Raw genomic sequence first — 26,746 nt, forward strand, 5'->3', positions numbered from 1 at the left:
TACAGAACGTATAAATGTACAGTTATAAAAGAATATGACAATTTGACTGTGGAAAATAAAGTCACTGTTCAAAAAAAATCATGACATGAAAGAAAAGGGATCAAATTAGATTTATGAATAGTAAGCACAAAAGATACACGTTTATTAAGGCAACACTGATGAAAAAGTTTAAACATAAAATTCCACTGAGTTTAAGAATTAACAGAGTGGAGTTTTCAATTAATCTGTTGTGTTGTTTTGTGATAAAATGCTCCGATTTGGATCATAGTTTGAAAGTAAATTAAATTAAATTAAATTAAATGTCATTTGTTAACTCAAATTTGAGCCAAAGAAATGCAACAAAAGAAAACCTTGTTAACCTCCCTGATGAAATAAGGGATGGAGGAGATGAAGAAGACAACAACAGTGGGGGGGGGCTGTGGGAGGCATGCACTCTGTTTCTCCTCCATTCTCTCTCTCTCTTCATTCTCTACCATTCATCACCTTGTTTCTTACACTCGTTAGTTTGGCATGTACAAACACCTGCCGTGATTGAGCTGCTGTCTGATGCCGCCGTAGCACCTCTCGCTCTCTTTCCCTCGTTTCTCTCGCACTCTCTTCACTCTGCTCTTTCCAGTTGTCCGTCTCCTTCACTCACTTATCCCCCTTTCTGCCTGCTTTCCATCCTCTGTCTTTCTTTCCCTCACCCATTCTTGCTTGATTTATGTAATCCCTTGCATTTTTTCAACCTCGCGCACTATTCATCCTCTTCCAATTTCCCCTCTGCCAACTTTCTTTTCTCGACATGTTTGTGATCTCTGATGGTCCCCTCCCCTCATTCCATTGTTGCTTACTTCCTCTGCACACGGCCCTGTTTTCTGCTGCCGTCCAAATTCAGGCCAGAACAGGACATAACTAAGACTTACTGTAAGCCAAACATGATGTCATGACTAAGCTGAGTGAGTCTAAGAAAGTGTGTGTGTGTGTGTGTGTGTGTTTCTGCCTGGTGTGTCAGAATGCCTATTGTGCATATATGCATTTTTAAGTTGACAAAAACAAGTAATGCAGACCAGATGTGGGTGAACTGATAACAAACTAAGACACAGCACAGTCTAAGTTATATTTACTGTACAGGGGAAGGCATTCCCCAACACAGTGTCCTGGTAAACAGGACCGCTCCTGTTTGGCCTAGCGTCAGACTGTCCATTAATGTAGATTTAAAGGAGCTGGGAGCTGCCCTTCTCCAGTCTTCTGCTCTCTTGTGTTATTTTATCTGGAGGGACGAGCAGCAGGAAATGAAAGGGTGACATCATTATGTAAGAACCCGAGGATCCTCAGTGGATGTACTCCACATTTGGAGAAGGCATATTATTAGTCCTTTCCGTTCCTCCCATCTGGAGACAGAGCAATGTACTTTCTCCCCTACTAAACAACCACCAGCAGGCCTTTAAGAGAGGAAAAATTCAAATGTACAAGCTTCACTTAATCATTCCTAAGGCCTACCTACAAACATTGTATGTAAACGCACTCTTCTGTCACTCATGTTTTTCTGTGGAGGCAGGATCTGTGCTCGGCTGGTAAAACCTTAATTTCCTGCGCGTGCACTTCCTCTGCTGTCGAGCGGGCCTGCTTGGGATCCTCTAATGTCTGTGTAATGGTAGAGACCTCATTACTCACATGTGTCAGTTGTACAAACAGTGTGTATGTAAGATGTTTGCGCGGGTGTGAGTAAGGGAGAATATGTTCGTGTGTGTGTCTTTATGAGGCCTTTGACAAAAAAAAAAAATAATCCAGGTTCAAGTGTTTCTAAATGTAGTTTCGCTTTCTTCTTTTAAATATATAGTTAATATGTAACTGACAAAATTCCCTCAGTTTCAAAGTGTCATTAAGTTTACGCATTGCTCTATCTTTTGAGATTTGAGTCTTACGTACTGGTTTTATAAGGAAAAGGAAAAATGTGATTTCTATGAGTAACTTCATAAGCTGGTGTTTTGTTGCAACTAAGTGATCAACATGTTTGTAACACAGACCACACAGACCTCGGGAAAAAACGTAACACGGCATCTTACGTTCACTATGATGCACTTTGTAAAAGGAGCGGTGCAACAGCTGCCAACAGCTTGTCCATGACTAATGTTGTCAAATTGCAGCCAGGTCAATTTTCCTATCATTAATAAATAAAAATTAGTCTTCCACTTGCGATTCATGGTCGGCACCTAAAACCCCTCGGCCGCAAGGCTAAACTCAATTTGCAACAAAATCTTAGTGAAAAAAAAAAAGCAAAGCAGATTCCAAAGAAGGGAGGTGGAATAAATGGTGGTTACGCTACACTACCAATTCTGATTCAGATTGCCTTGAGAGAATTTCCCATGAAATAAAATGTCTTCTGAGCTGCTCTCTACTAATGGGATGAGTAGTTTGTCCAACCAGCAGTGTGTACAGATGTTTCAAATCTCCGGGGCTTGTGCAAGAATTTGAAGTATTGGTATTTACTGTAACACAATCCTGAATGACATTCTTGAAAACCATTATAGTTGTGGGAATATATTGCAAGATCCGTACAAATGAATGTGATGTAGAGGAAGCTCTTGATTAAACAGCACACAGATTCCCTGTTGATTTGTACAGGGTGTTGTAGAAAATGTTTCTATCACTGACAGAATGTTGTTGTTTTTTTCTGTTGTTGTATTTGGATAAATCAGTGTATTTCAGTAATCCATTTTTTTTTTCCAATCACTACTTCTATCATCATTGCTGAGGGTTTTTGGATTTAGTGAGGCTCAACTTTACATTGAGAGCTGGCCATGTGATCAGTGCAGTGTGAGTCGCATTAGTAGTGAACATCCACTGAGACTTCATTTCCGTTCAGAGGAACCGAGAGCTCTCTGGAAGCTGCTCATAAATGTTCCCTCTCTCTCTCTCTCTCTCTCTCTCCTTCTCTCTCTCTCTGTCTGTCTGTCTCTCTCCCTCTCTCTCTCTCTCTCTCTCTCGCTCTCTCTCTCTCTCTCTTACACAGATGTAGAAAAGTTATCTCTTCCAACTCTTATATTTAGTCAATAACATTTCATCTGCACAAAATGCTTGTGTCACCCAAGAGGAGGGAGAAAGAAGAACTGATTAAAAAAAAAAAGAAAAGAAAAAAAGTCCGGAGCTGGATTTGACTGAAAATCTAAGCTGTGTTCACTGCACATACCGAGTTGTGTGTCTTGGCAGTGATGGTGCGGATGGAGTCCGTGTCCCAGATGACCAGGTCAGCGTCAGAGCCCACGGCGATCCGACCCTTGCGAGGGTACAGGTTCAGGATCTTGGCTGCGTTGGTGCTGGTCACTGCAACAAACATGTTCTCATCCATCTTACCTGTAGTCTAGGAGGGGGGAAACAGGGAATAGTGATTGAAAACTGGATAAATGGCACATGGAAATTCATTTTGCTTCTACATACAGATGGATTACCTATATACCTATATACATTTTTTTCTTACTCCTGTTCATACAAAGAGCAAGATTTTAAAAGAATAGTTCAAAATTTTGGGAGAAACACTTATTTGCCTTCTTGCTGAGAGTTAAGGGTATAATTCTCATGTCTGCGTGTTACGTATGAAGCTGCTGTCAGGAGACAGTTAGCTTAGCTTAGCATAAAGACTGGAGATAAAGGGGAAATGGCTACCCAGGCTGTGGAACATCATTAAAAAAACAAAGCTTACAAGCATGTGAAAGGCTGCACTCAGTCCAAGTTTGGTGTGAGCTATGCCGTGAGGAAATGGATTTAGTTTAACTTTTTAAAAGCCCATCCGCATTTTGCAGGCAGCACGGCACTCCACAGCTGTCTAAAAGCTACATGCTCTTTGTCTGTCAGCAGAACACTGATGCAGTGATAACAAGAGACAAGGAGGGAAAAAAGAGGGTAGTGTGCTGTATCAAAGGGTGAAGGAAAGGACAGCTGTGGAGATACAAAAGCAAATGATAAAGCAAGACAGAGACAGTGACAACAAGACTGAAATAAAGCCAGAGAGAGGAGGGAGGAAGGGAGGAAGGGAGGAAGGGAGGGAGGAAGGGAGGGAGGGAGAGTAATAGCTGACAAGAGCTATGTGAAATAATAGTGAAAGCCTGATAAAAGCAGAAAGACAGAACAAGAACATCTTTATAAAAAACGCAGAGATGAGAAAGATGTGGATTTTACTGCAGAGCAGCAACAGCTCAAACTGAGAATCAAAGAATAGAGGTTGCAGATGACAGTTTAGAGCAAAGCTAAGGCATACAAAATGATGATTTTCCTTGGGGAAAAGGGTGGAGAATGAATCAAGGTAAAAGAAAAAAGTCTAGAATACGTCTTCAAGTTGTTTGTTTTACTTTTTTTTGTCCTTCTCCTTCCAAAGTTTAAAAAAACTTGGAGAAAGAAAACGCCTAACTGGTCCTCACCACAGCTTTATCCCAGATGAGGGCCATTCGCTCCTCCACTCCGTTCACACCCTCTGGGATCTGAGTGAAGTCATCCTTGCCAATGGCCTTCTGGGCCACGCTGAAGGTACAGTGAGCACTGCCAGTCACACTCAGGTCTCCACTGGGAGACGAGGAAAAAACACACAAAAATACAGAGTTAAGATGAAATTACGCCAGCGCATCGCAATCTGTGTAGACTGTAAAGCTCTGCCATCACGAGGAAAGATTGTTGTGCCTCTCTTACTTGAGCCGGAGAGGCACAACAACACCGAGCAAGGACTGGGAGTAATTGCCAGAGTTTGTTCTTCCAGCACAAACCGTTACGAATGTTTCCTGTTTCCCTGTAACGCTGTAACTCACTTACCGGTCCAGTAACAACTGCTGATTTACCAAAATTTTTGATAAGAGTTTTTTTTTTTTTTTCACATGTATACAGACAACAGAACATGTAAACACATAAACATATAAACCGTGACAAAGTCAAAAATGAGCTCACTTATGGTAGATTTATTATAAGCTACAACTCTATCCACTATCGGGAGTTTATTTCTGACTCTCTTCATCTGGCCTGGATGAAGGAGAGGTTGCGCGGAGAGTAATGCCAATTAGCACTGTAATGAAATTAGTCAGGGTTTATCGTTTATCGTATGTTAACCATGGAGCTAATTGCTAATCCAGTTATTCTCATTTGTCTGTAGAAGTTGCAGAAACGTTTCAGTTAGTGCACATGCAAACTGAATGTTCACTCACAAGCAGTGTGTGGTTTGGATGGGAATGTATGTATATCCTCCTTTGCCTTTTGTTATGTTATATATGATACAACAATGATACATTACATACATACATCATGTTAAATACTTAGAAAATAGCTTCCATCCTGTCTCAACCAAGCACACGATGAACAACATTGCCACAGTTGTGATATGTACCTTGACAGCAGTGTGTTCAGATAGTCTGGAGTGGTGGGATCAGGGCTAAGAGGGGGTGATGTTACAAAAGACGCCGCCTTGGCCCAGTTCTTGCTCCAGTAATGCGTCCCATCAGTCCCCAGGCTGGCTGTGATTGGCTCCCCAAACACAACATTTCCTGGGAAAGAAATAGTGGTAAAACTTTGTTAAAGTATCAAATGTGAAGTGTATAAAACTGATTTATGTTAGTGATTCTTGGCATTTTCTGAATAGAGAAAATGAATCAGTCAAGACTGAATAATTTGTCAGCAGTTTAATCTCACTAAAAGCTTTGGTAATTCATCTGAGTGTTTGCAGGAGAGGAACCATGCCTAATCTCTGAAAAGCCAAACACCACCCTTGGCAATGTACAAATTTCACTTTGGCTCAATCGCAGCTGAGTCTGTACTTTCATGCATGATGAGCCAGGGTTTGATTCCTGTCACTAACACTCCTCTGTTAGGTCCCTCGCTCTGACACCTCACTGTTCCATGTCCTCCCCGGTTTACATGAATAGATCCAAACAAAAGGTGTCAAGCCCCTAAAGGCCCCTAATGTTTGGAGATGATGGATGCATGAAGAGGTCAGGTCTGAGGTCAGCACTAAAAACCTTTTCTTGGTTCATTCTCAAAAATTGTATATTTTGGGAATCCATTACAGCCAGGGAGGCAGCTTGGTTCACTCCTGCTGTTCTACTGTGAGGAACGGTCTGTGTGACAGCTGAACCACAGAAAAGACTGCTGAAGATAATAAAATAGCATCTTTTCTTCGTTCTGTCGAGCAGGGTCAAAGTCTGTGTACATCTGCAACCTCAAAGAGAAAAAACAGGCAGCTAAGTAATACTATCTAAAATTCATATCCGATGTAGTTTCTTGTTTGTTTGATCTGATTTGTACCAAGATTTCCCCAAAAAATTAAGCCAAATGAGAAATACATGTAAAAGCTGTTAACAATATTATAAAATAGAATCAAGCTCATGTTTTGTCTTATTTTAATGAGCAATGTGTGTGTTGAAGACTTTTTGGAGATCATGCAAAGATAGCCTTTATGCTGCTACAACTGTACTCTGATACACAATGTACTAAAGCACTGCAATCTCCACAGAAATAAAGTGTGTGACGCTCGAGAGATGGAACTCAATCTTTTCTATCATGGTTCCTGTGAGTCCATTTTCTTTTTTTTCCTCATTGTAAACTCTGCTGTCGGTGAAGCCGTTATTCACATGGTGGGAGAGAAATTACTTTTTTTTTTTTTTAAATGTAAATATCATGTAAAATATGTGTCAAGTACTTGTTGCAGCAGTGGGGGAGTGAAGTCTAAATGCCGCTCTTTTACCTTTTTTCCGGGCCTGTGAGATGATGTCAGCAGCACTCTTGCTCATGACCCGAGTCACATAGAGAGGACAGTTGGTTTGGCTGGCGATGGTGATGGCACGAAACACCGCCTCTGCCTCCAGCTACAGAAGGGACAGGACATTGTGGTTGACTTGGAAATGTTTTTCCCATTAAGAGTTTTTTTTTCTCAAATAAACTTAAAATATCTTAACCACAGCAAATTATGTATTTTTGGAGCCATATTATTTGAATTATTCATTTTTAACCAAAATGACAAGTGAAAGCTTATAATTTTAACATTCACTGGTGAGGTTAGGGATTTATTCAGTTACACACAGTTAGGACAGTTAGGACAAACAGACAAAAAGCACTGTAGTCCGTAATATGAATTAAAAACAAACACCTCTGGACACATTTTGGAGACACGTGTCTTCGCTGGAAAGCACCTGGCAGTTTACTGTGATTATTAAATTGTCAAGTGAGCAAGAACAACAAACAACTTTCTGTAAGAAATTGTACAGAAGTTGCCAGTAGAAAGTCAAGCATGCCTCCAGATGTGGCGACTGTCAAGCCTACATGTGTTTTGTAGCTTGCAAGGTGACGCAAACTATGTTGATTATTGTGCTCCAGTCCACAAGCTCAGCCTGGGTCCAATAACCAATAAATTAAAACCAAACAGGACACCAGGCACAGATAGAGCACTCATCCAACTTGGCCTCTGCTCAATTGAATTATGTTTCCAAGCTTTTGATTCCTAAGACTCCACTTAACTGCATGACACTGTGAGACTGGTGGGACGACCTCACTCCGCTGCACCACAGAGTGGAAAATCCCAGTCAAGCTAAAGGCAAGACAAGTTGCTGAGTTGAGAGCATGGCTTTCATTTCGCTGTTTGTCGAAGAAACATTAGCAGGAACAATTGGGGGAACGGGAGAGTTTTCACCCAACGCCTCTAATGCGTCTGAAACCACATGTTGCACAAACCAGAAAAATGTGCGCATGAAAGAAACGTCTCAGAACGTCATCGTGGACGGCGTGAGTGTGTGAGTGTGTGTGAGTTTGTGCCTGGCTGTGCTTGGACTGCAATAGGCTGTTTTTTTTATTTTTTTTATTTGAACTTTACTTAATCAAGAAGATCTCTTGAGATTGAAATCATTTTTGACTGACTCCTAGCCAAAAGGAAGCACATTTAATGTTTACATTATATAAAACAGCTAACATCGAAAAAACCACAGGCATTAAAACACATCAAAACACACAATATTACAATAAAAACTAAGTCTACTGTATGTATTAAAACAAATATACTCAGCTTTTTCAGTCTTTAAAACGTTCAAGACTAAATGCTTAACATAATTACTGTATAGGTGTGTGTACAGTGTGTGTGTTGTACCTCTTCTGGCCTGCTCAGCACGTGTCCCTCTGGTCCAGTGATACCCATCTGCAGCATGCGGGCCTGCTCCTGTTGCACAAACGCACAGAAAGTCGTCTGTTAGCTGCTCAGCTCACGGATGCATTTCAGGACTGTTTTTGTCGGTGTTCAGTGGTGTGAATGCTCGGGCTGATGTAAAGTTTTGGTAACGCTCCAAAATGATATTCAGGTTTTCTGCTTTTTTTTTCTGCTTGTGTGACCAGCAGTTTTACCAGTTTTATCATATATATATCATATATATATTATTATCAACCTGGGTTTTATTCTCATAATGTGACCAGTTTGACTTTGGGTCACGCTCTCTTTGCATTTACCACCTCTGTTGTGGAGATATGGGAAAAATGGATAAAACTACGCATATCAGGCCAAGCAGATCGCTTATCTCTGAGTCTGAATTAGCACAAAAAATTTGCTCCCTGGATTAGCTATTGTAGCTAACTTCATAGATGTCTACTCCTGACCTGAAATGGCTGTTCATTCATGTGCACATGCTGTTTTTTGGTTATACATGTGAGGCTGTAGGTCACTGTCAGTTTACCACATCTGTGCTACATAGGGAGGTAGTAGAAAACAAGAGAAGGCTTTGCTTCAATTTTTAAGAAATTTAAGAAAACCTAGAGAAATGGTTGGTTATCCAGTGGCTAACCATATTTACTCCAATCAGAGTGCATACACAAGAAGATGGATGATATGGGTGATGGAGAGTGGAAGCAGAGGCAGAGAGGCAGCTAGAGGACCGTCCCACAAGACGACACGTAAGTCAAGGAACCGGCAGTGTTCCTGCGGTCACTGCACTCCAAAGCCGCCCGGGGAGGAAAAAACTTTCACTGCTCGGAGTGGGACCCGCTGATGACAGACTTGGAAAATCTAGACGCGTCTACAGATGAGAGTGATCCCAGCTGTGTTACTACAAGAAACGAATTTGAAGCTGCGATCAACATTGATGTGCTGAAAATTTGTTCCACCTCCTCAAAATCAACCGGAAGAGCCCCGAATGGACAGAACAGTCAGCTCTTCATGTGGTAAGCAACAGCAACTACAACTGTTAAGACAGTAATCAAGCCTTTCAGGACGTTTTTGTACTACCGAAATGAATCATGCAGTACAAGAAACTATTAGTACTGAAGATTAACAGGTAGCTTTTTTGTTTAGCCAGCACGCTTTTGCAGAAGTAGCCACCTGTGCAGGTAGCTACCAACCACAGGCATGATGTCTGCTGACTTTTAATGTGGACTCCAAGTGTTTATTTGGAAAGCTTTAGAAGCTCATGCTACTGTCTCTGCATTAACCAAATCTCCACAGTGGAAGGTGTACATTAAAAAGTTAGCATGAACCAGGCTGGAGTTTTCTTGAAGGGGACAAATATTTTTCAAAAACCAAGATTTTCATGAATGAGAACTTTTAAGGAAATTTGAACTGGATTTTGTATATATGCAGGGAAAGTTGAAGTCATCGTTTTCCTCAAGGAAAGCAGCTAGCGGCCATAAAAGGAATTATAGCTTTAGGCACTTAGACAGTGGTTTCAGCACTTATCCCTCGTGGTAGCCACTTGTTAGAATTAAGAGCGGTCGTGTGCACATCCGCTACACCTCAGTGGGATAGGTGCTGGATACAGAAAAATCTTTATCCTACATTCACAGCTCCCTTAAACTAGTATGTGGGTACTCTTTGTATTCGCTATCACTTCATATCACACAACATGCCCTCTGTACCAACACAGGTCTAAACATGGCCTCTCTGTCTCAGGAGCTCTGCAGTAAAAGTCAGGTTGTGACATAATATGGGGGTTTAGACATTTTTGATCTTAAAGCTGATGGAAATCAGACTCTCTCTCAAAGTCCTAGTTTAAGGCTGGATATGCGAGCTGGGATTTGCGATGAATCAGATCCAACACACACACACACACACACACACACACACACACACACACAGTGATAGAATCCAGGCATGGTCTGGAGCTCTGACTAATACGAACCCTCTCAATCCACCAACTATTACAGTTCATTCACTTTCATTTGTCCGCAGTACGGCACAGCCCTGCGTAAACTACACCCACACATTACTGTCCTACATGAAACACATTGTCTGTCTCATCAGCGACTTTGTGTTTAGTCTGTAGGTGGTGAGATGTGCCGTGATAAGGCTCGACCAGACAGGTGAACTGAAGTGAACTTAGCTGAAATAAATCACATTAAACTAAAACAGATGACAGATTTGGACCCGAGTCAAGTAATTACAAGAGAGTGTGTAAAGAAAATGAGGCGGGGGAGAAAGGAGGAGGAAAAAGAAGGAAAAATGTTTACGAGGGGTGTCTGTAAGTTTATCCATGTTACCTCAGCAATGATCTCGCCATTCTCAGCGTGGACCTGAGCGATGCCTCCCCTCTCTGCCAAGAAGGTAAAGACCTCATAGAGCTGGAGAGGAAAACACATAGACACAGTGAAATTACAGTGGCACTGCTCTTATATTTAAAAATCCATGCCTAACTGTTTACACAAGAATCAGACACTCCTTTTTAAACCCCGGGGGTCACCCTTGAGCCACAATTTAAAAATGAAGCCCCGCAATTTACGTGACGTCTACCCGCGACAAGCTGCAATTATCGTGTGTGGTCTCCAGAAATGGTTAAACTCATGTGGGGCGGAGCTGCAAGTTGTTGCTATGTTGCTGTGCCGCAGTTCCTTAGCAAACTGCATGACATCAGTTTTTCAAGCTGGACTATTTCAGTTGCCTCATGCGCTCCTCTGACCAACCGAATTAGCCACAGCTGCTTGAGAAACACGGAGGGGCCCGCCTCGCACCGTCTGGGCTCACACTCTGTAGCAGCAACAGTAACAACATGAACTCACACTATACGTCGCAGGCTACAAGTTACATAAGGACAGGGTATTTCAAGGGAGAAAAAAAAAGAAGAAAAAGATTAATGCTTAGTTGGGTCTATATTCCAACTGCAGGTCATAATTTACTCACTTTTTTTAGACACTGCATCACCACTTAGAGCCAAACCATTTCCATGTTTTGATGCTTTTGCAACCATCCAGTCTCATAGCAAGTCAGCGACGATAGATTATCTGATTATGTTAATGGATTGGTTGAATAAAATAATGATATTTGAATTTTCGTACTAAGTGAAGCCAAGATATTACACAACTATAGTCACAGCCACACATACTGCACCACACATGTATTGATCGTGCGTGTTTACACCCAAAGTGTTAAAAATGTGCACCAGATTTCAGTTTGTGTACCTCACTGTTGCTCATCTGGTAGTAGTCCTTGTAAGCCATGTAGACCTGGAACGAGCTCACGCCTGTTAAAAAAGAAAAAAAAAAAAAAAACAGGGAAACAACACAATGAAGAAAATGGGAGAAATAGTTCTTAAAAAGGCCAAAGGTTAATGTGTCACAGTACCACAGTTGAACTATATTCAAGTTTATATAGACTTTTTACTTATTGTAACCTGTGTCTGGAAGCGTAGTTGTTGGAAATGTTGGAAATCAACAAAAAAAAACTGGGGAGTTTACATCTTTAATGTACTACAAAACCAAATGGCTTTTAGAAAAAAAAAAACACATTTAACTGCTTTTTAAAAAAAATGTAATGTCAATTGAGAAAAAAACGAACACGATCAGGTCCTACGTCACAGCCTACCTTTGTCCTTAATGAGGTTATCCAACTCCTGCTTTACGCTGTCATTCCAGTGGGTGATGTCCATATGGAGGGAGTAGTCGCAGCAGGCCTTCTCATCTGCCCACTGCCTCCACTGGTCAAAGGCCTCCATCAGGCTGCTCCCGGGCTCCGGGATCACATGGTCCACTGGAGGAGATGTGGATGTTTAGAGGAGAGAGGGCACAGGGATGAAAGGGTGAAGGGGGGATGGAAGGAGGAAGTTAGAAGTTTTGTAGGGAGGGGTTTAGGAGTAGAGGAAGGTGAGGGATGCAAAGAGGAAAGATGGCAGGTGGCATGAAACGAACAGACAGACAAAGAGGTGACAGAATGGGGTGGGGATAGTCACACGTAGGAAGATGAAGACAGGGCGGTGTCAGGATTTGTCTGCTGGTGTTTTTCTACTTTCTCCCTCTACAGTTTATCTTGCATAATCAGCTGTCTGTCTGAGTTCCCGCAGTGCTCAGCCAGTGGTGATCGCAAACCTTGTCAGATGTCACATTACATTTTGAACATCTTTGTCTGGGTGAGGCTCTCCTTGAAAAAAAAAAAAAACTTTTTTCAGTGGGACCTTTTTCAGCGGTGCAGTAAGGCGCTTTTGGGTGACAGTAACGGCACACGATATATTCAAGCTAGTAACTAGAGTATCTTTTACCCTTGCTGGAGTGTATAAACATGATATTTCCAATAGTATTTAATTGAAACTTCTGTTAGGATAGTCCCACAAAAGCAAAACCTCCCTGCTGAAACATGGATTATAACAGCAAAGGAGTATCATGCTCTTGCACATAAAAAATTACAAATAAAAACATGCATGTCTGTAAGATGAAGATTTAGTTAGTCGTTTATGTCTGCTTTCTACATTATTCACGGGCAAAGTAAATCCCCCTTTCAGTCACAGTGCACAAAATATCCCGCTCCGTCTTACTCAGCTGTAATGAAATAAGGCCTCCTGCTGGCTCGCCACCTGACCGGCTTCTTTATCTCATTAAGGAGGACCCAATCTGCTTATCTAGTCTTTGCATGTTGATAGGATAGAGCTGGAAATGGCAGTCACGAAAACAAAACGTTGTTTACTATGCCATACCATCTGAACGGTCACACAATCGCACAGCTTCATCTGTTCGCGGAGGAAGACATACGCAGTGTACGACGCACACAGGCACATACAAACCACAGTGCGCGCTTTCACTTTCTCTCTCACACATCACCCGCTGGAGTATAATCCCTCTGTGAATGGAGCCCATGAATAGAGCTTACTACAGTAACACGCCTGTTAGTGGCTGTGTCTGTCTGACACTGGCAAACAGGCAGCAGAGTCGGAGCCAGCTTTAGAAGAAGTTAATGGTATTAATGAGACTGTGGTATCTACCAGCTGTTGGCTGTGATAGCGTCTGGTCTCTAAACTACGGGCAGTGCACAAACACACACACACAAACTGATACTGTACACAGACAAGCATGAAGACACACACTGCTGCTCTATTTCTATGGGAGTAGTGTTTCACTCTAGGCCTCCCCCCGCCCCTCTTCCTCATTGCTATCCCCCCTTACACACAGTCTTTTGTATGGTCCCCTTTTGGAGAGCTGCCCAAAAACAGACTTCCCCCCCTTTTCTCTTTTCCTCTGTTGGGGTCTCTTCCCCCCCCCCCCTTTTTTTTTTTTTTTTTACTTTCCATCTGAAACTCATCCTTCACTGCGCGGACGATCCTTTCCTGCAGCCCTTACCGATCATGGTCGTGCCCCCGGCAAGAGCAGCCTTTGATCCCTGAGCAAAGTCATCCACGGTTGTGGTTCCACGGTACGGCATCTGGAAGTGGGTGTGGATGTCAATGCCACCCGGGATCACCATCTTTCCCTGGGCCTCGATGGTCTTCACACCACCGGGCACGATCAGGTTGTCGCCGATCTGCCTGTCGAGGGCAGATGATGTTGTCATTAAAGATGTTCACACAGCAGAAAATAAAGTGTACTTTACCTGGGCGTATTAATGCTTGTACTGTGCAATGACAGTGAACTAAATCTGAGATGTTACTACATTGAAGTTATGTTAAATTAAGCATTAAACTTTTATTTTGCCACAACATTTACAGCAATTTTTAGATCTGGTCCAGACTGGCTTTTTTTTTTTCCAATGGAAGGACATCTTTCTGAAACAATCAATGACGACGAAAACAAAAAAACAGTTCCTGACTTTAACATGACCGCAAAACAAAGTCAGCCAAGCTTGAAGCAGCACACTGTCACCATGTCAACACATCAACATTTCAACCCTGTTGTTCAGACTTTACGGAGGAGACAAGCCAGACAGGCAGGCAGGCAGGCAGAAGCCAGTGTCCCTGAGAGTTTGCCAGCAGCCCAATGGTCCAGAAGGCATCTGGGTGTTTGTTATGCAACACCAGGCTTTCTGTGGGTGCCTCTCTCTGAGCTGCCTGGCTGAGGGGCAGTGGGGACAAAGGGCCTATAACCGGAAAATCAAGCAGGAACAGGACAGAGAGTGAAGGAGAGGACAGGACAGACTGATTCGAGGAGAGACGTACCCTGGTCTCGTCTGATGGGGCAGAGACAGAGCTGGGGACTAGACACTCTAATTATAACTCCACTCCAAGGTGCAAGTGACCACCAGAAAGAAGGTCCGTTTGTCTGTTCATTTTCGATGAGCAGGACGCTCGTGTGCACGATCAAGCAGCTTGTGTTCATGCATTCATTGTTAAATTCAGTGTAGTTTTTCTTCTCTTCACTCTGGAGGAAGGGGTTCACTGTTATGTTTAGTTTGGGTTTTGGTTTGCCTGCCACCTCCCCTTCTACAAATTCTAATCGTAATTAAACACACTAATACATCACCTTTACGCTTCATCAACCTAGGTGTTATTCTCCTATGTTACTTTCCGTCAGACAGTTTGAGATTATTTCTGTTACACTGACATTTTTGGAAAACTCTCCATTCTTGTGGATGTGCCAAATCTCCAAAACAGCGAATGTGAGTAAAATCAAAACGGACAAAAATATGACAGTAAAGAACCGGAATTTCCCTTTAACATTTAGACAAACTGACCTGGACAAAACCATTTGATGGTACGATGTAAAACTTCATATTTTGTACTGCATAAGAAGAATTGTATTCCTCACAAAAATCTGCATTTTCATTAGAAGGATTCAAGAACGGATGAGAGCGGAGCAGAAACGAGGGCAGCGGAGGACTTACTTAATGAGGCCATCCTCCATGTAGATATCGGCATGGAAGGACTGGTCATCGTTCACGATCCTCCCGCCTTTGATCAGAAGCCTGTCGCTCTGTGGAGAGAATGATGAGGGGAAGGGAGGGACAAGAAGAAGGGATAAGAGAAATGTTAGAATTCAGTGCAAAATTCCTCCGGACAAAAGCCCCAGTTTTGGCTTCGCAACATCTCACGGGAAGACGATCTGACAGATTATTTGTGTTCTATGTTTGGGATTGCACAATGCTTCACTATTTCACATTTTATCATTTTATCCTCCGCTTTCCACTCGGAGGAGACGGACAATATTTCATTCATTCGTTCATTCATGGCTGGGAGGAGATGGGGCATGTTTGTCACTCTTGTACCATGTAAACACACTATGCACAGTTCAGCTCTGGACCACATTGTGGGCCCCCACCCCCACCCCCACCCACCCAGCTCTCCCTGTGGTCCTGTGCATCAAAGTGGTTTGATTCCCCCTGCAAGCAGCCCATATTTACATCGACGTTTTCTTCATATTCTTGTTAAATGAGCCTGTCAAATAATACAGAGCTTGCAGATCCTCTCTAGCAGTGTTCCACTATGGAAAATGTGCACAAATTTTTTTTCTTGGGTCAAACCAATGCAGTGACTTCATAGCCTCTTAAACATATACAATCATAGAAAACCAGCTCTCTGTTAACTTTGCTAGCTTAGCCTTCCTCTGCATGCATTTGTCATACATGCTTCACCATTTTCACTTCCTGATTAGTGTGGCATATTCACTAGTCATACCATTTTAAATGAGGAATGAGGAATTTCATCACAGTTCACACCAATTAATACATAACACTTATACCGTCCGAATACAGTAACTAATATAGATTATTGGTGCACAAAGTAATGCTTGCGATCATCATCATTGTAACTGTCGTCATGGTAGCTGCCTTCAAGCTCACAAAGGTAACACTAACTGGTAAAAATACAACTGTCTGGGTAAATCTGGGTGTGCCAGTCTGATCACATGTATGCTTTACAAAATCAGCAACCGCTTTTGAGGTGCTCCTTTTTTTCCACAACATGTTGAGGATTATTTTGCTTTGAAACAGCAGCCGTGGTGACCAGGTCTCCCAGAGGAAGTAAATCCTTCACGTTATGATAAGTTAATGATGAATGAATATGAAATCTGATTCCACGGGAAGATAGATGGAGCAGGTTCTATCTTCCATTCTCCTGTGTTAAATGACCTGGACAAGTCATGGTGATTTCAACCGTTTGCCGCAGGAAGCAGAGCTGAAGCTGCTTTAACCGACTGATCATGGATTAACATCTTAACCACGTTTATCCAGATCTTGTTATGCAACAATTCTAGCTGTGGATGTTATTTTTCCCAGCATAACCCATTTATACAAACAGACCAAATGCATTTCGCTTATATTGATTATTGATCGCTTCATGAGGAGGGATATTTTTAATACGCATGAGAAAATAACAATCCTTGTCACTGAATGTGTCGCAGACATCCCACTTTGGTGTGGAAAAAAAATGAAACAGCAGAGTGCTGTCACGTCTGAGGGACCCTTCAACCTCACATTTCGTCATGTGGTCCGATCTGGGCGTTGCCATGACGCCACACAGCCAGACATCAAATCTGCTGCTGCTGCCGCTGCACCACAGACTAACTCTAGCAGGCTGTTGTCATGGTAACGGGTTGACTGCAGGGAGAGAGACTAGAGAGGAGGAGGAGACTGGGCGACTGGTTGTGCTGACTTATTGGAAAGCCGGTTGACTGTGCAACTGGCTGTTGAACAGGGTGGAGGGGCTACGGGGATAGAGGGGCGGTTGTTGTTGGGTAGATGGGCACCTGTGCAGCCCAGTTGGTTGGGTGGTTGATCTGTGGGAAAACTGGTGGTTAATCACCTTGCCACATGAAGACAGGCTGAATTATTATGTCAGTGGAGTATAGTGAGTAAATTAGTCAATCAATCAACTAGTCAAAAATGATTTATCTCATCTTCATCTTATAGGATACTGGACTGACTTTATTTGGGCTTCAGGTTCTGTTTTTCAGCCGCCGCAAGGAAACTGAAGACGTCATCTTGGACTCTGGGCATTTTATAAACCAAACTATTAATTGCTAAAATAATCATGACTTAAATAAATCAATAATTCAAGTAACTGTTGGTTGCAATAATATGATACTCATGTTACAGCATCTTACAACCGGACACTTCTCACTGTTACACTTTCATTGTAATAATTGCTGCTGCAGCTCCTTCTACTTCCTAAGCTTTGGCACTGCTGATTAAACAAAAATTTACTGTGATGTTCATGTATGTGTTAATGAAGGGGGATTAGTCCCATCCCTGCAGGATCCTTGTTGCTGCTCTGATTCTTTGAGCTCCCTGTGCAGCCATTTTCTATAAACGGTAAATGACTGCGCTAAATCCATTTCATTCAACAATTCTGATAACCAATTAATAATTTAAGGTATCTCTCAAGCGAAAAATGCTAAATATTTTCTGATACCTGCTTTTGAAATGGGAAGATGCAATTCTTGGTTTTATTATGTCAAGTCAAGTTGAATGCTTTTGGGCTTTGGGCTGTTTTGGGGGCGGGACAAGCAGGATATCTATCAAATATATTAAATAGAATTGCAGATAACATTTGTTTTCATTAGTGATTGATCAGCTGATCATTTTGTTTAAAAGACATCAGAAAATCTGTGCAAAATGCCTGTTGTAATTTCTTACAAGGTGATCAATAAATCCATTAAATAAATGAATAAATGGTGAAAACAATCATTAGCTACAGCCTGTCAAAAAACAGCCTCTAATATAAAGCCTCAGTAATACATTCACATTCTGTAAAATGGCAGGACTTGGCTCCCTCAGACTTCCCTGTTCTCCCATCAGCACATATGTGGAGTGATTTACACCCTTGGCTGTGGACCCAGTGTTTCATCACTGTAATGAACTGCAGCCGCTCCCTCACACATCACAAAAAAAAAAAATAAATAAAATGAAAAATAAAAAAATGCATAATACACTTCTGTCTGTAGCTCAAATTATACAAGCTCCATATCTGCTGAGCTCATAAACACAAGCAGTGTGTGTATTCTTGCATCTTTGTGTTTGTGTGTGTGCGATGGTGATGGAGCAGTGTGAAACAGAGCCCAGAACCTTCCCAGGCAACCACACCCTGAAGCAACACATTACAACACACAGTCATCAGCGGCTGGAACATAGCACCAGTATAGATCATACTGTAGAGCACAGTGCCCTGAAACTGTCGCTCATTAGCTCGGACAGTTCCTTCCAAAGCAGAGCACTGCCCGGCTGCTTTAACTCCCTGCATTTGTAATGAACTTGAAAAGGGAGAGCATACTCATAACTTCATTTCACCTCTTTCACGGAAATACTGTGATATCATCTTAAATCTTGTCTAGATATAATCAAAGTCAACATCTTAAAATCCATAAACTAACAGAAATGCAGAAATGGCCTATATTTGAATAGTATAGTGATAAAACAACTAGCTGATTATTAATCTGTCAATCAATAAAAATTAAATGAGTTTAATTCAGGAATTTATTGAGCAAAAGTGCTAACATTCACTGTTTTCAGATTCTCAGATTCTCTCAGTTTCAATTAGTTTTCTTATCGATTACTCTTATCGATTATTTCTCCAATTGATCGATTAATCATTTAGTGTTAATAGCTTGTTTTCAAAACCTAAATATATAGAGTTTATAAGCGCACATGACAAAGAAGAGCAGCAGATCCTTCAGTGAATCCAAATTGATTGTGATTATGATGAATTGATTACGGCTAGTTGTTGCAGCTCTAAAGCAACTGTCAGATTAATCACAAACTCCCAGTGCTGACTCAGGCTAAACGCAGCTAGGAATGAGTCATCACAAAATGCTTGAGTCACTTGTTATGATAATAAATAGCATGCGTGTGCAGAAAATTAACAATATTGATAACTGATTAATCGTTTCAGTGAATAAATAAAAGAGGAATGATAAACTTTTGCTTCTGAAATGTGAGGATTTGTTGTTTTCCTCTGTTTTGTGTCGCTGGGAACTGAACACCTTTGGTCGGAGAAAACAACCAATTTAAGACAGAAGGTTTTTTTTCCATTTTCAAATATTTTATAGATGAAACCATTTGTTCATTCATTACTGAAAAAAGAAAAAAATGCTATGATAATAACGGCCAGTTTGAGCCTTTATACAGTAATAATGGATTATAACTCAGCAGCACAGACCTGCCCACATCAACTGCATCAGATGAGGAAAGAGTTTTTATCTGATTTATAATACTGCAGTGAGGGGTGTGTCCCCATGCATGGGTGCCTTACAGAAGTGCCTCAGCAGTCTCTCACTCTCACAGACACACACACACAAACACACACACTCATATTCCCATTTGTCAGTTACTGCCCACTCTCTGGTCTATAACAGCATGCAAGAGACCACAATCATTCGACAATCAATAGCTTTCCATTTCCATTACAACCCCGCAACTGTAGGTTTGCTGATTTTAGTATTCCTCAGTCGGTGCGTCTGCCAATGAAATACATGGTGAACTTTTTAGAACTGTAGACTGCATTTGATGTTAGCCTTTAGTTTTTTCTTTAGTCAGTGGAAAACTCCATGTTGAAATGCTTAACGTCAACAGCTTAAACCATTATGCAAAAATAAAACAGAGCAAATTTTCTGAATGGCAACAGGCATGTCCGAACTGTCACAGAATGTCAACAACACATAACTTAAATCTAAGTAGTGGTAGTGTTTGGCAGGGTGGGTGACCAGACTGTCAAGCCTTTTTTTAAAGACACATAATCTGAGACAGGAGTTTTTTCATTAACACTGCTTAATCACACTTCATAAATCTAAAGGCAGACAACATTTATTGGGGGTTTTTCCTTGATTTTTCTTTGAACAGGAAGCCTCAAACTGTCACATTCGCCAGCACTCGGGTCATTCGGCAACAAACAGCAACACGCTAAACTTCAATATATCATGGTAAATATAGCAAGTGACGGCTTGCTGTTTCCCAATGTTGCCAGTTATGAAGTCAGCGTGTGCCACATTACTGTTTTTTGTGTCTGAAATTATCCAGGAGTCTGTCATTTTTTCCAAATATGATTTCTCAGCATTTCTGCATTATTTTGACTAATTATATGAGAGTAACATGCAGACAGTACCTGCTCCTTTTTATGTTACTGTAAATGGAGCTATCATGTATAGGTTCTACGCACCCTAGCCAGTCGTGCCATTTTCTTCCCTAGGTAGCAAAACTCCTCTGACATGGAGTTAAACAGCCTGTGCTATTATGTGGTTATGGGAATAAACCTCACCATTTGTTACAACATTAACGAGACGGCATTATCCACATAATGAACAGACACCACAGTCATAATGCTGTTGGAATTTCTGTTGCAGCCCTGGCTTTGGCAAGGACGATTTACTGGAATTCAGTGGCTCTGGTGGTGTTCGTACGACAGAATCTGAGAGTCTGAGATGGGGCCGTGAGACCAAAACTGTTTCAAGATGGAGGATTCAGGTACGTACGACATCATAGTGTGCATATTTGTGATGTGCAACTAATGACATACTGTGCCTTTTTCTCATTAAGTCTTGATGAGAAACAAGAGCAAACACAATTCCCTACCCTGTTTGAAGCCTCAGTACTTTTGATTGTTCACTTCCCCCCAACAATATCAGGGAAAGAGACAAATATTGGCCTGTTCAAAATTTATACAAACAGATTTAAGCAGCTGCAGTGGTGAAGGACAGACCAAAGAGCCTTACACTGTGTCTTATTTTTCAATTTCAGGCATCCTGCCTAAATTGTCAAAGACAGACATTTTTATTTTGGATTTTGTTTTTATTTAACTAAAATCTGTGAGCATATATTTAGGCCACAGAGATTCATATCAGCTTGGAATAATGAAAAAATTCTATTGCTGGTCAAGTGAATTTGATCCTGGATTAGAACATTTACGCGAGGCATCAGTGATGTTGATCCTGATTTGCTCTGACCTTCCAAGGTCAGTGACCATGTCCTCGTTTGTCAGTCATGTCACTGCTACACCACCCAGTATTTGTAAGGGAAAAACATCTCTGTGGATGAGCTAGACACACTTATTGATAATAATGACAGAGTGTAGGTGTGTTCACACAGAAAGCAGAACACAAAGTTTATTTGCCATAAACAGCCAATATGCAGATTATGCAGACATTATGCTGCATTCAGGCAATGTTGATAGAATGGAAAGAACAAGAGAAACACTTATTCCAACTTGGAAGTGTTCACACATTAGATATTCCAGGTGGTTAGCCCTAGTGCTAACTGTAGCAGCGCTGTCAATTGGCCAAAATTGACCTTTAATTATTCCACATATGTGCAAACCATTCAAATATCTATTTTTGTGTTTTATGTCTAGAGTGCAAACCAATACAACGAGAGACATAGCTACTTGTATAGGTGCTCATTTGGGTGCATATCTTCGAGATTGCTAGTGCTGGAATAGTAGGCTAGGCTAACTGTAGCTTACATAGCTTGTAAACAACTTTATCTCGATTTCCACAAAATCAAAATCCAAAAACATTTCCAAAAGTTCAGCTCTCGCTCTCACAAAATGTTAATGGAGCTTGTTACTACCCTGTTAAAACGGCATATAATAAGGATGAGTTCACTAAGGTTAGTGCACTAGGCTTCTGTTCTTACTCATCTTCACTTCCATATGTGTACTTGCTCACTGTATGCACGCGTGTGTGACTGTGGCCTACTCTCAACACTTGGGTGCTGGGTAAACAGTAGAGGATTTGGTGTTTTCCTGCTGTAGGATTTCTTCAGCTGCGTGTTTCGACAAATCAGGACAAAGAGGGGGATTATCAAACATCACGCAAACATAACAACTTAACAACAAATCCTTATAGAAGGTTTATCCCGATACACTGAAACCAAAAAAAAATGCATACTAATGTCTGGCAATAATCTAAACAGATCAAATGGAAATTGGATGGTTTAGCAAACTGTGTGATTCTAGCTGCTTTACTCCTCTGAAGTCACTGGAAAAAGTAATTAAGTCATTTTTTTACCTTCCTAAACATCTTCCTTCTAGTGCTGACAAGCTCATCTATGAGATTCCTGGCAACAAAGTAGAGTAAAGTTCAGGTGGAAAAAATATCTTGTCATTCAACTCTTAAAAAACAAAGCACCAAAAATAACGCACCTCTCACTGCACAGGAAACTGTCATTTTCTGTTACACGAGCCAACAGTAATCAAAAATAGACGGCAGGATGTTGTTCTTGTACTACTACCCCAATATCCACTGACAACTTTTTTCCACCTCCACCAGACTGGAGGGAGAAGCGCTCATAGAACTGGGATGCAAATGAATAATAACCATTCCTCTGTGCTTAATAAGTGGGAATGGTCCTGGAAAAGTCCACAGCTACAAAGCAGACCAAAGGCTCTGAGAGGACATTCAAGGAGAGACCTCCATTGGCTGTGACAGAGACCGTTGTGTGGGTGGAGAGAGCAACAGGGAGGCAGGCAGAGACCATTGGAAGAGGGAAGTCATCCTGAATGTTCACCCAGTGCCTTTTCTTCAGCCCTGTTGCCTAGCGAGCAAAAATATTTACTCTTTACCAAAAACTGCACAGGATTTTTTTTTTCATTCTGGAAGAGTGAAAACAATGAGACTTATCAATCTTAATTAATTGCAGAGGCTCCTGCCAGCCACAGTCTTTGAGGAATCTTGTTTGACTGGAATGTTGATCTTGTGATAGGCAGGAATAGTGTAACCATGGCGATGGGGGAAAAAAAAAACAGTCTGGATCTGATTGGGCAAGACAGGTTGAATTATAAACTCTTTCAGTCAAAGTGTCTGTTTGTGTGTGTGACTGAATTTAAGTGTGTCAAATCACATCCCCACACGACAAACCAAACAGGGGTTGTATTTTCCTGCCATCACAGCTGTATATCGGTTGTCATGGTGAGTCGCACGGCAACGTCTGGGTGGCCACGGGTTATTTTGTTTGCGCTCGAGCCCACTTTGCTGCAGCCTGCATGGCGATGGCACAGTCTGTTGTGGTGGGGCCCTGTTTTGTGGTGCGTCAACAGGGGGAACGGGTTTCATTTCCTAGTGCAGAGCCACCGAGCTTCATGCCCACAGATGCTCATTCCAGCTGGAGGGGATTACTGATGACATGTACCAGCCTGGAACAACACTGAGGCTGCTGTGAGAGGGTATGAGGGAAGGGAAGAACCACACCTAGAAATCTGACAGAGCCACTCTGGCTGAGAGCAGACATAAGGAAACAGCTGGAACAGACTGGACAAGCATGGAAATACAGAGGGAAAGTCTGGGAGGGAAAGAGGGTTAGAAACGGGTATAGTAGTTATGGTCTTTCTGTGTAAGTATGACTGTGGGATGTTCAAAACAGATAATTTATTCTTACTTATGTTCTAAGTGTATCTCTCAAGGCCAGTGACACCAACATTGTAAATTAGTTAAAGAGTTTCTAATACATTCAATGCATACTTTCAGACATTCACAGATTAGTAGTGCAAAGACTCAAGCCAATGCGATTCTACCAAAGACAAAAAATCTTTAAAAATGTGTCACAAATATATATATATATGTCTTTTTTGTTTTTTAAGTTCCTCTCCAGACATGTTTTAAACTATCTAAAAATACTTATTGAGAAATTCTGGATAAGGCCTTGTGCCCCGCCCACCACCACTACGCATGCTAGGTTGAAAGAGCAGTGCGTATCAAGATGGTTGGCGGAGGGAAAATCCGAGAGACTTATCTGAGCCACAGTCAGACCCAGACTCGGGAGACTGTTGAGCTTGTTGTGACAAAAATTGGCGACTAGAATAAATATCAGAACGGTAAGTCGTAGTTATTTGATTATGTTGTTTGTTAGCTTGTAACAGGCAGTGGTTGACACGGTGTTAGTGGCTGTGCTAGCTCAAACTCTTGCTCTCTGCTCCCACAAGGTTTCAGTGACTGGTGAAAGAGCAGATAGATGGTTAGTGTTAGAGATAAACAGTCAGACCAAGACTCAGATGAGAATTTTGTTGTGACCAAAATTGGCGACATATCAGAATGGTTAGCATAGTTAGCATCTTTTATTTATTTACGTTGTTTGTTAGCTCGTAACTGGCAGTGTTATCGGTTGTGCTAATGCAAACTCTAGCTCTCTGTACTGACAAGGTTTCAGATTTATTTTGCCGCTCTCTCGTCCCCACAAGTTGACGGGATTGGTTCCTTAGGTTTGTTAAGTATGAAACTCTGGCTGTCCGAATCTGTTTTTATGATCATTGGTTCACTGCAGTTCCAAGGTGGAAACACTCAGTCATGGTGTTGACTGATTATTTTGCACATGATATGTCTTGTATTATATATTAAAAAAAAACACCATACGGACATATTAACAGAGTCAAACACTTGATTTTCATCAGAAGGGGTTTGGATAATGATGGAGGTTTATGGCATAAATGAATAAGCAAAACCAGATTCCGGTTACACAGACAACATTTGTTCAAATGATCATTATTGTTGTTTTTTTAATGACAAACGCTGAAGATAAGGAAAAACTAGAACATTCCCAGGCTTATCCTTCAAGTTATATCATTACATCAGTCCCAATTTTTGATGCTATTTACGGCCGATATTTTTTCAGCAATGGCCATTCAGTGTATTTGCGTAACTGTTTCTCTATGTAGTAGTTGTCATTGTTACCGGCACCGCCCATCTCAAGGAATTCACAGGAAGTGAATGCCAGCTGGTGCAGTTGTAATTCAATCATGAAGTCAGTTTTATTGTGTTGGATCACATTGTTGACTGTCGTCTTTGTTAAAACAACATAACGGGATGGATTTTTTCAGGCCACGGTTTGTTTCTGAGTAAAGCTGCTCACAGCGTGTTTGCTGGCTGATGTAGGTATCATTTTGAAATGCACTTGCCATTACCACCAGTAACCACAGCGGTCGCCACATCAGGCAGAACTGAAATCTTCAGAATAATAACTTCAGTTTATTGGAGGAAGGACTGGACTACCATGAAATGATGAGAACAAACAGTGGTAAATCAGTGTGAAAACTGTGGTGTGGGGTGATGCCACCATATCGCTGCACTTACTCAAGTTAACACGTTAGTTACAACTGGATGAAGCTTGTCTTTGAGCATTGCAACAACCTCCCAAATGAAAAATTTAACCTCAGTACCCCCCCAGATATCATGTATCTTGAGACCATCAAGCTGCACAAAACTTGCTGGTGTTAGCAATCTTTCCGGTCTGTGATTTCTTGCCTCAGTATCAAACTAAGAGGAGAGGAGACTGATCTTATCTCGGTGAGTCTAGTGCTCTCCATTGCAGCATTGCCCTCTGATTCTGTCTGTGGATATGGGTGTTTTGATATAAATACTACGCCTTTCAGAGGTTAAATGCCCCAGAATTCTGGCATAAAAACAGAGCCAAAGGAAGAAACACCCAACCTCTCTGTAGGGCGTTGGTAAAATTCAAATTTCCATCCCTATAATACCTTGGAAATTCTGGCCCACCTTAGCATATTATAGTAGAGACATGCCCTACTTTAAGATGACTGACATCAAGAGACTCCTCAAAATAGGGATACAGAATACAGGACGTCTACAGGATAAAGCTACTCCAGTCTTCCCCCAAATCCCCCCTTTGGTGTGGTATCAGCTGAGAAGACGAGACAAAGGCTGTGGCTCCCACAGCTGGGCAACACACCCTTGACTGCAGCCTGAGCTGCAACAATGAAAACTAGAAGGCAGGCATTTTGGACTCACATACACACACATACACACAGAAGGAGAGGGAGTGGGAGAGGTTTCTCTGCAGTTGTAACACACGCCAGCACGCAGCTGCCTGGCTGGTTCTGTGAAACGCCAGCAATCGACACCAATGGCTGTGCAACACCAGTTCAACCTCCACCCTTGATGCTCTGACAGGAGTCTGAGTCTTTCTCCTTCTGGTGATGCAAGAATACAAGAGCCCCATTACAAGGCCGGCTTATCACAGCTCATCACAAATGGGCGTGTACCCCCCCCTCCCTTCCCCCAACCCCCACCTCTCCTTTCCTCCTCTCCCTCTCACTCTCCTCTGCACCAGCCTGCAACATGAACAGAAGCCCATGTCTGAAGTCTGCAGGGGACACATTTTATCCCGCACATGAAAATAAATGGGGCCCTTTGAGGAAATAATGAGCTGAAGCACAAAAATGGGAAATTATTTTATAGAAATCACTTTTGTTCTATTATTTGCCGATTAACAATCAGGAGACAATATGATTGAGCTATAATATCATTAGGATGCTTTTAAGTGTGTTACTAAAAACACTGCATTAAAATGGCAAGGAAAGCTCATTAACAATGAGACTACTGTTCAATAGACTCCCACATCAATGATCAATTAGGCCCAGAATAAATCCATGACAGGAAGGGCTGAACACATTCTTGTCAAAATGGCTAAAACGTGATTTTCATCGCTTCACTGAAATGGAAAAAAAGTAAGATACATATAGGGGTTGTGAATATGCTATAAAGCACATTAATGCAATGTAATAATGATATGCTGCCAAGGCACATTTGAAAATGATCAAAATGATCGGGTCACTATGAACTCGCAGCTCTGCGCTGCAGACAGCAGACAGTCCCTGCAGAAGCATTACAGTGATTTTTTAAGGGCGAGCCGGCT

General features: G+C 41.7%; 1 protein-coding gene across 2 annotated transcripts in view; it reads right to left on the minus strand.

The window, feature by feature from the left end:
* LOC111234358 (dihydropyrimidinase-related protein 3) overlaps positions 1-26,746 on the minus strand; it is a 32,826-nt gene that overhangs the window by 5,577 nt on the left and 503 nt on the right. For both annotated transcript variants that reach the window (XM_022762396.1, XM_022762395.1), the window contains exons 2-11: positions 15,002-15,090; positions 13,525-13,709; positions 11,783-11,947; positions 11,380-11,441; positions 10,465-10,545; positions 8,093-8,161; positions 6,701-6,821; positions 5,348-5,504; positions 4,398-4,539; positions 3,173-3,343 (exon numbers count right to left, since the gene is read on the minus strand). In XM_022762396.1, the coding sequence (XP_022618117.1) occupies positions 3,173-3,343; positions 4,398-4,539; positions 5,348-5,504; positions 6,701-6,821; positions 8,093-8,161; positions 10,465-10,545; positions 11,380-11,441; positions 11,783-11,947; positions 13,525-13,709; positions 15,002-15,090 (1,242 nt within the window). The remainder of the gene's footprint in view (positions 1-3,172; positions 3,344-4,397; positions 4,540-5,347; positions 5,505-6,700; positions 6,822-8,092; positions 8,162-10,464; positions 10,546-11,379; positions 11,442-11,782; positions 11,948-13,524; positions 13,710-15,001; positions 15,091-26,746) is intronic.

Source organism: Seriola dumerili, unplaced genomic scaffold, assembly GCF_002260705.1.
Source record: "Seriola dumerili isolate Sdu_G_001 unplaced genomic scaffold, Sdu_1.0 BDQW01000449.1, whole genome shotgun sequence".
NCBI lineage: Eukaryota > Metazoa > Chordata > Actinopteri > Carangiformes > Carangidae > Seriola > Seriola dumerili.